At 41.5% G+C, this 10,786-nt stretch overlaps 1 protein-coding gene and 1 long non-coding RNA gene across 10 annotated transcripts in view; one reads left to right on the top strand and one right to left on the bottom strand.

Annotated features, from left to right (window-relative positions):
- On the bottom strand, nucleotides 3,538-10,064 carry LOC110256383. The gene is made up of 2 exons (XR_002337795.1): nucleotides 8,183-10,064; nucleotides 3,538-4,107 (listed from the first exon to the last, which is right to left on the bottom strand). It is a non-coding gene; the product is annotated as an uncharacterized LOC110256383 (long non-coding RNA).
- The window catches only part of MASP1 (mannan binding lectin serine peptidase 1), an 89,972-nt gene continuing 86,914 nt past the window's right edge, over nucleotides 7,729-10,786 (top strand). For 7 of the 9 annotated variants that reach the window (XR_002337460.1, XR_001304500.2, XR_002337459.1 and 4 more), the window contains exon 1: nucleotides 7,729-8,085. Coding sequence is in view for 4 of the 9 variants with exons in the window: in XM_005657110.3 (XP_005657167.1) it covers nucleotides 8,081-8,085 (5 nt within the window). In the remaining 5 variants the exon portion in view is untranslated. 9 annotated transcript variants of the gene reach the window in all.

Below are 10,786 nucleotides of genomic sequence, written 5' to 3'. Positions count from 1 at the left end.
TTTCACATAGAACTTTGTTCTTTTCCTACATAGTACTCATCACAGTTTTAAGTTACAGATTCAGTTGTATGTGTACCTGTCCTGATGCTTTTTTTAAAAAATTATGTAAACATTTGCATATTCAGTAAGTATTGTTTGAGCCAAAAGTACAAAGGATATTGTTCAGGCCCTCAAATTATTGTAATGAAAGAACAAGTAGACAAATATTTGCTCTAGGATTTGACACATGCAATTTAAAGTATAATTTAAGTGTAAGGATCAAAGGTAGTGTTTACTTCCATGTTTGATGTGGAAGGGTTTCCAGAGAAGATGACATTTAAGCATGATTATTGGGTAAAAAAGAGAAAGTTCTATAGCAAATGAGGAAGAAAGTAGCATTTAAGACCAAGAGAAACAAGTTTCTAAGTGCATACAGATATAAGAAGCATGATAGAATCTGGAATATGCAACTAGTTTGGTTCTAGACATTAAAGTGTGTATGTGCAAGTGTGCTGGTTGTGGAGGAGAATATGGAGATGAAAGAGCATTCCCATATAAGAGTACTGTGTCGGTCAAATAGGCTAAAATATCTGCAGTAACAAGCAATACCCAAAGCTCAGTGGCTTCACACAATAGTTTCTTTCACACTCGTGCAGAGTCTTCTGTGGATCCAAGCCATTCTCTAAGGCAGCTGTCCTCCACATGTTGGCTCGGCTCTGCAGGCTACTTCAATCTCATGGCAACTCATGTCAACATTAGACAGCAGGATTCAAATGCTATTATAGGATATTTTTATTTTATTCTCTAAGCAAAGGAAGGATCTGAAAGGTTTGACAAAGGGAAAGAATTAATGAGACTTGTATTTTTATAAGAGTGGTATTAAGGGCAGAGAAACCAATGAGAAGTTGTTGAAATGATCCTGTGAGAACTAGTGAACCCTCCACTAATGTAGGGGCGGTGGAGAATGGAGGTTATGCATAATGATGGATTTGAAAGATACTTATATGTAAACAATGGGAGTTACTGATTGATGGCATATGAGGAGAAGTGGAAGAAATAAATCAGGGATAACACTCAAATATCTGGCTTGGATTTCTGAGTTGATGATGGTTCATGGATATAGTTGGTATGAGAGAATGAAGTCAAATAATGACTTCTGCCCAGTGGAATCTTTAGATAGAGGTAAAAATAGGCATTTGATTTGTGGGTGAGGAGCTATGGGAAGTCATTTAAACTAAAGAAATAGATTTGCTAGTAATCAGTATGTAATAGTATTTGAAACCATAGCAGTGGGGTGTATGAGAAATATTCAGGAGGAATAGTTAAAATTGATCTTCTGAGCCTCATGGCTTCAGGAGAACCATCAAGCCCCCCAAATCATATACCAAACTGTAAGAATATATGCCTATTTAAATGGCTTTTTTCTTTTTGGAAGAAATTTCATTCCACAAATGTTTATTGAGGTCCTACTTTGTCTAAGTCAAAGGCATTATTCTTAGTACTGGGAATAGAGCAGTAAACAAAAAAATGCAAAAACCCTTGTCCACTTGGAGATCGTGTTACTCTAATGGGTAACAACAAACCTGTAAATAATTTAAATAAATGCCATCTTAGCTAGGGGTTAGTGCCATGAAGACAAATGAAATGAGAAGTGGGGAGAGCAACTAGTGGTTGGAATAGAAGAGTGGAAAAGCCAGAAAGGACCTCACTGAGAAGGCAGTATTTTTAGAAAGAATTGAAGGAGTGAGGGAGTGAATTATGTAGCTTTCCTGGGGATATTCCAGACAGAAGGAAGCTAGCTTTCCTTAGATTCTCAGTGATCCACCAGAAAGATGAAGAATCATTCCTCTTAAGTAAGGAGAGAGTCAAGAAACTGGTACAGAAAGAAGAATCCACAAAAGAATGCTGATGACTGGTTGTGGGATTCAGAAAAGATGTAAAGCCAAGAGGATTTGATAGACTGGAAATGGAGTGGTGTCTAAGGACTGGATGTCTTGATGCAGTTGAAGTCTAGGGTTATTGATGGAGTGAAAGACTTAGAAAGATAGGAGATGGTTGTCAGAGAATGGGGTGTTACATGTTGAGATTTCAGAGGTGGACATGGCTATTCTTACAGTACATGGGTCATCATTGAGTGGAGGAGATCAAGGAACAAGAGCCTAGGTCACTCATGATATCAGGAGGAATTGAGAAGGAGAGGTAAGCAGTGGTGCCACATGCCTAAGTTCCTAATGAAAGGAATAGGAGATGGGACCAAGAGATTGGAAAGGGATAGTAGTATACTAAGATCAGTATAGTATTCCAGAATGATAGAAAAACAGGGGCATTTGGAAGGAAAGAGAAAAAGTAGCAGTCATCAAACAGCAGTAGGGAGTTAGGAAAGTGATAAACTTTCCTCCATGATCTGAATTCTGCCTCTCACATGGTCTGACCCCCACCATCCATTTACTTCTTATGGCCTAATTAATCTTATCCTGTGGTTGTATATTCTTGGTCCATGTGGTCTTAGCATCTGAGGAACTAATTGGAGTCAATAGCAATTATAATTGATATCAAATGGACTTAGGTGAGCAAAGGAAAGGGAGATGTGGATGGTATATTAGCTTTCTAGGGCTGCAATAACAAAATACCACAGGCTAGGTCACTTAAGTGGTAGAAATTTATTTTGTCACAGTTCTGGAGGCTAGAAGTCTAAGATCAAGGTGTTGGAGGTTGGGTTTCCTTTGAAACCCCCTGTATCCTGGGCTTGTAGATGGCCACTTTCTTACCGGGTTCCTACATGGTCTCCCTGCTGTATTGTCTGTGTCCTAATCTTTGCTTTTCATTACTGGATTAGGGCTACTCTAACAGTCCCATTTTAAATTAATCATCTCTTTAAAGCTCTTCAAATACAGTCATATGTTGAGATACTAGAGTTAAGATTTCAACATATAAATTTGGGGTAGGAGAGAATAATTTAGCCCATAACAGATGATCTATGTCTGAAGTACTTAAGAACCCCCAAACTTTTTCCTTACATTTCACCCCTCCTAAGAATGGCAGAACAGAAAAAAAGAAAATGTCCCCAGACCCATCTACTGCCTCATTTCTTGTTGTGTGAAGAAAATAAAATCTTTTAACACTAGTCAAGGTTTCTCTTATTACCTACCAAACAGAACCTTAGCTGACACATTTATTTATTTGTTTGTTTTTGTCTTTTTAGGGCCCCACCCGGGGCATATGGAGGTTCCCAGGATAGGGGCCTACACCACAGCCACAGCAACGCCAGATCTGAGCTGCATCTGCAGCCTGCACCATAGCTTATGGCAACGCTGTATCCTTAACCCACTGAGCGAGGCCAGGGATCAAACCTGTGTCCTCGTGGATACTAGTCAGATTCTTTTCCACTGAGCCACAATGGCAACCCCCTGACCCAGTATTTATTAATTCTGTGTGTTTGGTGCTTAAAATCAGCTTGACAGCACTGATGGTATGCACTCACGTTTGGGAGAACTTCTTTAAGAGAGCCTGCAGTAGTTTACTAGGTCTGCCATAACAAAGTACTACAGACTAGGTAGCTTAAAGAGCGGAAATGTATTTTCACACAGTTTAGGAGATTAGAAGTTCAAGATCAAGGTGCTGGTAGGTGTTGTAAAGAAGTTCATGATTGAGGTTGTTCTTTTGAGGCCTCTCTCCTTGACTCACAGATGGCCACTTTCTTGCTATGTCCTCACATGGTCCAACCCCTCTATATTGTCAGTGTCTTAATCTCCTCCTCTTATAAGGACACCAGTCATATTGGATTAGGTCCCACCCTAATAACCTCCTTTTAACTTACCGCCTCTTTAAACGTCTTGTCTCCGAATGGCCACATTCTGAGCTACTGGGGGTTATGGCTTCGTATGAATTTTGGAGGTACACAAATCAGCCCATAATAGAGCTTAATAACTTATTTTTTGCATAAAAATTATTTTTCTCTTCCCTGAAATCATATAGCATGGCTCAGAGATGCTCGAAGTCCATAGGCAGTATTAGAGGTCTGCAGATGAGAGGAAAGAGCCGTGCAATTAGGGTCTGGAGTCCTGGGCTCTAGCTGTCAATTATCCTCTTGTGGGAGCACACAGTCTCTCTGAACCTCAGTGTCCTCATCTGCAAACACACGTGTGAGAATGTATATGAAAATACACATAAATATTACATATAATAATTTATATGAAAGTAGATAGCAGATACTAAGAATATTTTACCAAATCTCAGATGCACCATCTTATGTACCCAAAATGGCAAAATTGTGCCATGGGAACTTTTAAAATTATAGATTCAGGAGCCCTACCCCTTTGAATTTGAATCTTCTGAGATGAAGCTCAGGCACTGATTTTTTTTACTTTCAAACATTATTCTAATGATTGATAGATTCCAAAGTGTTTCCAGCATGCTGTCAGTCAATGTGTTGAATAACCCAAAATTTAATTCTAAGGTGTGATCTTTGGGGATATTTATCAGTTCCTAGATATTCTATAGGAAGCCTGGATTTCAGGCTTCACCAACAAAAACTCACTACTCAAATATTTTACATTTTCCAATGCATTCATGGAATTCCAGAAAGTCTCAGCTCAGGAGTTGCATATAATAAATATTTCAGTAGAACGTGTAAACCAAGCCTGGTCCTAGTCATAGGAATGCCATAGTATTTATTCTCTTAGTAGTTGCTTTCTGATCCCTTTCTCTGAATATCAGTGAGGTGTTGGGCCCACATCTGTCATTTTATAGTTCTGTGATTCCAACTGACATACTGTTTGTTCCTTATATGCATATATTAACCTTTTCATCATTTAAAAATAACTAGTGGAATCTTCTTTGAAATTATCTTAAAATTCAAATCCTGAGTACTGTACTCTTATGACCACAGATAAAGCAAGTATCAAGATTAGATGCCTCCTTGGCCTCCCTGCCTCTCTTTATGGTCATTAGCAATTCACCTCACCACCTCCACTGCAATAGCATTCCTTAGTCCCCACGCTCTCCATGATCTCAGTGGGGTCCAATCCCTTGATTTCATGATTTTAAAGTAGAGCAAACTGATGTCCCTCCTTCCCCTCCTCCAGCAGAGAAAGTAGGTGACTTGCCCAAGGTTAGCCTACCCATGTTGAGTTTATTCCTAGACCACTGTCTTTTCCATTCCTCCCACTCCCCATGATCTATTCATGACACCCCAGGACATTTTTGTCAAAAGGTCAGAACAGTATCACCAGTGTGGCCTGACATGATGGGAAACTGCCCTAAATCCCAGCTAGATCTGTCCTGAGCCACATAGTTAACCGTTTTCATGCAGATTCCATCTGAGCCTTGGCTGACTCCCAGGGAAGCACATATCGGATCTGCTGTATATTGGCAGAACTTTGGCTCAGAACATATTTCAAATGCCTCCCATTGAGCACTGGCAGCCTTAAAAAAAACATGGCCAGGAAATTATTCTGGGAGGCTCAGTTGCTCTATGACACTTGACAAAGGGAAGCTGATGGCTTTCCCTCCCGAGCTCTTCCCTCTGTGCCCAGAACAAACAACTGAATTTCACTGAATGTGCCCTAAATTAGGAGAGGGCCAGCTCAGCTGCAGCATTAACAGAGGGAATGTCTTTAGTGGGCAGGGCCCTCTGCATGGCGCAATGTGCATCTTGCCAAGTTCCTTCCCCTTTGGTTTTCAAACCCTTGTGTATTCCAAGGGAAATGTAGTCCATGTGTTTCTGATTCATTTACACTTAAGTCATTAAAATGTTGTTGTGTGAGAGTTATTTGATGTCTGAGGAGCCTGTGAGTCTTCTTAATGTGACTTTGAAGAAGATTTTTTCCTTTCTGCTTAAGACAGAAAGCAGTACTTTGCTAAAACAGTACCTGGGTTCAAACATGGTCTCTCACCTCATGTACTTGTACTCACAGTATCAACCACAGCCTCTTAATAATGCCCAACTTAGCAAAGTTGACCTTTAAGAGTGTTAAAATAGAGAAAATGGAGCAAGGAGAATTTCAAGGCACTGTTACCCAAAATGTGCCAAAACAACGTCATCAGAGGGTGGGGAGTGCATGCGTTTACCACCTTGGTTAGAATGGGTGGGAGCCCTCGCTTGGGTACCCTGAACAGCTAAAACAGCACAAAGATAGTCTTCTTTAAGTCTCCTAGCAACCTTCATTTTCCAGATGAGGAACCAGAATCAGCCATGTTAACTCTTGGGCCCAAAGTGCACAGCTAGCTTGTATAGAAAGGAAAGATTATAGCTCAGTTCTAACTGTAGTTTAATACTCTTTTAAAAATGCCTCAAATTGAGTTGCTCTGTGAATAGGGTGTGTATTTGAAATGTCATGTGCACTATAACATGTTAGTGAGAATCAGTTCAATATAGCAGCTAAGGGCTCAAATTCTTCCCAATCACTGTCCAACTGTACGACCTCAGATAAATTACTTAAATGCTTTGGGATGTTTCCGTAACTGGAAAATGGGAATAATACTACTACCCACCTATACAAAATATAAAGATGATTGAAAAGGGGAGTTCCCTTCATGGCTCAGTGGTTAATGAACCCAACTAGGAACCATGAGGATGTGGGTTTGATCCCTGGCCTCGCTCAGTGGGTTAAGGATCTGGTGTTGCCATGAGCTGTGGTGTAGGTTGCAGATACGTATGGCTCGATCTGGCATTGCTGTTGCTGGGGTGTAGGCCGGCAGCTGTAGCTCTGATTTGACCCCTAGCCTGGGAACTTCCATATGCAGTGGATGAAGCCCTAAAAAGCAGGAAAAAAAAAAAAAAGGTGATTGAAAGGAGCTAATACATTCCTAGAACAGACACAGATGCTCAGTAAATGTTAACCATTAACTGTGGTACTAGTAAGGAGTAATAAAGGCTGGATTATCTAGGCAAGTTTTATAACCTCTCTGAGCCTCAGTTTTCTCATTTGTAAGATGAGAATAACAGCATGGCCTCTCAAAGTCTGTGACAGTAATTGAGATGACACGTGTACCTAGCCCTGTGCCTAGCACAGAAAAGGTTCTCAGTAAAATCTATTTTTCACACCCAGACATCTCTCTCCCTATTCAGGACTGGTGGTCATTGTTGTGGAGAAAGGAATTTTCTTCTTATTCGGCTTGGCTTAGATCTGATGCTGCTTTCGCCACAAACCCTGGGTCTAGACATGTATACAGATCTAGGTCTTTCAACAACCACAGATGTGGGGCTTTCTGGGTGCAGACTGTATCAGGCCTCTGCACACTCTGAGTTGGTAAACAGCACAAGCTTTGCTTCTAATGGCAAAGAACAACTAGCCAACTACAGGACTGGCTGCTTCCTCACACACAGGGCCAGCAGTGGTTCACAGGAAAGCCTGTAGTTGTTTGCAGACAGACAAGCTTTGGGATTTGGATCTTTTTTCTTTCCTGGTGTAGGTATTAGAATTACTTTCTTGGGAGTGGTTTCTCAGGGGTACCCAAGATGCTGTCTCCTGGGCTTAAGTCCTAATTTCACCCCCAAATAAAACTTAACTCTCAAAAAAAAAAAAACCTTCTTAGTTGATTCTTCCTGTTTAATTGGTCTCCTTTTGCTGGTGTACTGAAGAAGAGCAGAAAACTATAGGCATTTGGCAGGGGAAACTGGGGAGAGATCAGACTGGTGGTGTTCCTCTCCACCCTCTCCACACACACACACACACACACACACACACACACACACACACACACACACACGTGATACCAATACCTATTTGAGTGCTCAGTTATTCTCCTCAGTGTCTGGAAGCAACCACACAGGATGAAGGAGGGAATTGGAGGAGCAGATCTTTTAAGGAAGAAGACAGATTCTGTTTGTCAGGTTCCTCTGAGTGTGTGTAAGCCAGTCAGAGGAGAGAGAGAGAGAGAGAGAGAGAGAGGGAGGGAAAGGCAGAGAGAGAGAGAGGGGGAGAGGGGATCTGTTGCAGGCAGGGGAAGGCGTGACCTGAATGGAGAATGCCAGCCAATTCCAGAGACACACAGGGACCTCAGAACAAAGATAAGGCATCGCTGACACCACACCCGGGACGAGCTTGCAGACAAGTCAGGCCGGGGGGACCAGGCAGCCAGGAGCACCCAAGGCAGGAAAATGAGGTGAGTGGCAGAGCTGGAGGAGGCACTGGGGTCCTTTCCCAGGGACCAGGTGCCAAGTAGCCCTGGAGGGTCTGACCTTGAATCTGGGCAGACTCACCTGCCTGTCCAGCGGGTAGTACAGGGGCTTCTCATTAATCCTTGGGGCTCTGAGAAGGGAGACGGGCTGGGGCCTTCGCTAGGACTCCAGAGACATGCAACTTGAAACGGTAGACTGTGTGCAAATGCCGCCCGACGCCGCTGGAGCTCAGATTTCTCCCTCTGCCAGCATAGGGTGCTGTCTGCTGGCCAATGTGACTTTCCTCCTGTTGTCCACAAGGCTGAGTTTTTGTTTTCCTTCTTTGCAAAGACCATTGGTCTATCTCTTCCAACACTTTGTGAATTAGATATGTGTTTGTGTGTTTATTTGTTCTGACCGGAAAAGAAACCAGCTTCCCACAGCTCGGCTCTGTGGTTTCTTAAACCTTCAGAAGTTTCCTAGTTAAAAACCTCAATTTAGAAAACTAAAAATCTCTCCCCATTTTACAGTCCCCTATAAATTTCTGTATTTCTCAGTGAAATCAGAGGCCCCTGGTGTCATGGATCAGGCTATGAATTGGACCAAATAGCTCTTAAAGGGATATTGCAAATTTAAAAAAGAAAAAAGGTCTTTGGAATTCTGAACGTAGGACTTTAAATTCTAATTGTTTCCAAGCTCTTTAACATTTCCTATTCTCAGCCTATATTTAGAGTTACTTCATGCTTGTTACCAGACACTCCTTTCAAGTTTTTCTCTCCAAGTGTCAAAACCCAACCACCTCCATAATTACTTTTACTATTTGCAAGTGTTAATAGTGTTAAAAGTATAAAAAAGGAAGAAGAAAATCACCCTGCAGATGTGTTAAGTCCCTGAAACACCTCTTTTCCCATTAATTTTCTTCTCAATTGGGAAAGGGTTTCTATTTGTTTCTCTTCCGCAAAGTCACCTAGCAACTTTTCAGGGTCTGGGGCCAAAGAGGGGCTTCACGCTGTGTTAACTCTTTGAACTCAGATTACCTGTGTTTCAAAGAGATAATTTGGTCTTGAAGGTTAACCAATCATTCCCTTACTTTTAAATCCATTGTAATTTTAAACCTGCCATTTAACTTCCTTTTCCTTTCTCCTAAAAGAGGTGAGATTTATGCCAGTCTGTGTGGAATGACAATTCCATTGATCTGTCCACTATTCAAACCTCACCCTGCCACCCAGGGCCCCAGCCATACCAAACTATGGGGCAGATGATCAGTTCTGTATCTTTTTGTGCTCATGGCTTAACCTAGAAGAGCCCTGCCTCTTATTTCCCCTATTTCTAGAGGACCTGCTTGTTCAAGCTGGCTCAAACATCACCTCCTCTTCCCTGCCCTGAATCCTCAGAGTCAGCATTTCTCTTTAGTGCTGTTTCTGTCCTTGGGAGCTACATCACTTAATATCTCCTTGTTGAAATGTCCACCTCCTTTTCCAAGCATGAGCGTTCCCTAAGGAATAGGATCTATATCTTGTTCATCTTTGTACGCCTAGCGCCTAGTATAACGTTTGTTTCCTGTTAGGTATTCAATAAATTTCAGCTGAGTTGAACTCAGTTGTTCAATAGCAAAACTACTACTGCAGAATTGTCCCACTAGAAGTCTCTAAAAGGCCTTGCCTCCTATAGACACAGTACTTCAGAGTTTGCAAAGCACTTCACAGGCACTGTTTCATCTGGTCTTCAGATTTTGAATGAGGTAAGGATTTTGGGAGAAGTGAGGATAAAAGAGTTAAGCAATTTCCCAAAAGCCACAATGATGATTCCAAAAAAGCCCAGACCCAAATTTGGATCTTTGGGCTCCAAGTTCCGGGTATTTTTCTATCATATTCTGCCAGACTCTTAACAAAGTATTTATCCTATCCTATGCCAGCGGCTCTCAACCCGAGCTACCCATTAGAACCATCTATGGTGCTTTAAAAAATGCCAGTGACCAGGCCTCATTCCAACTAATTAAACTAAAACCTGTTAGGGAGGGGCTTTGGCGTTAGTTTTTTTTTTTTTTTTTTTTTTTTAATTTTCACATAAAGCCATGGGTTTCTGAATTATTTTTCACAGGATTAATTGCTTTGGCCAGATGCCTGGGCATGATATGGGCATGGACCCAGCTTCTTCTGTGAGCTTTTGTTATTCCCTTCTTCTGTTGAAGCTCATTCACCATATGGCATTGGACATGACATGTCACCTCTTGGGGTGTCCTTTTCGTCATCTGTCAAAAAAGGGTGTTTCAAAGAGATCGACGCAGTCCTTTACAACTCCTCTACCCACAAACCATCTTGGTATAGCATTGGTTGAAATGAGGAGTGAATGGAAAGTGCTACTCATTCCACAGCCATGGATATATGCCGGAATTTTTATGCATTCCTGAGAGCCTGCTCCTACAGTAGAGTTTATAAATCCTGGCTTTATATATTGCTTTTGACATTTCAAGCAATTGTAACTAAACTTTTTGATTAGTCGAAGAATAGATAGCAGGTGTCGGAATTTGTACAGCCTGTGCCTGGTGGATAAGAAGCCAAAAACCTTCAGAGAGTGTGATGGGAAATGAAAGCCGCCACTTAACATTCTTTAATTTGCAGCCCCGAAAGCAAGTAAGCAAGCATATGCTCAGGCTTATTATGTGAAAAGAGAGTTTTGTTTCATATGTTTGAAACTGTTTTGAGA

This window comes from Sus scrofa, chromosome 13 (genome assembly GCF_000003025.6).
Source record: "Sus scrofa isolate TJ Tabasco breed Duroc chromosome 13, Sscrofa11.1, whole genome shotgun sequence".
NCBI classification, from domain to species: domain Eukaryota; kingdom Metazoa; phylum Chordata; class Mammalia; order Artiodactyla; family Suidae; genus Sus; species Sus scrofa.
The sequence above is the reverse complement of the archived record's forward strand: the minus strand, read 5'-3'. Positions and strand labels throughout refer to the sequence as shown.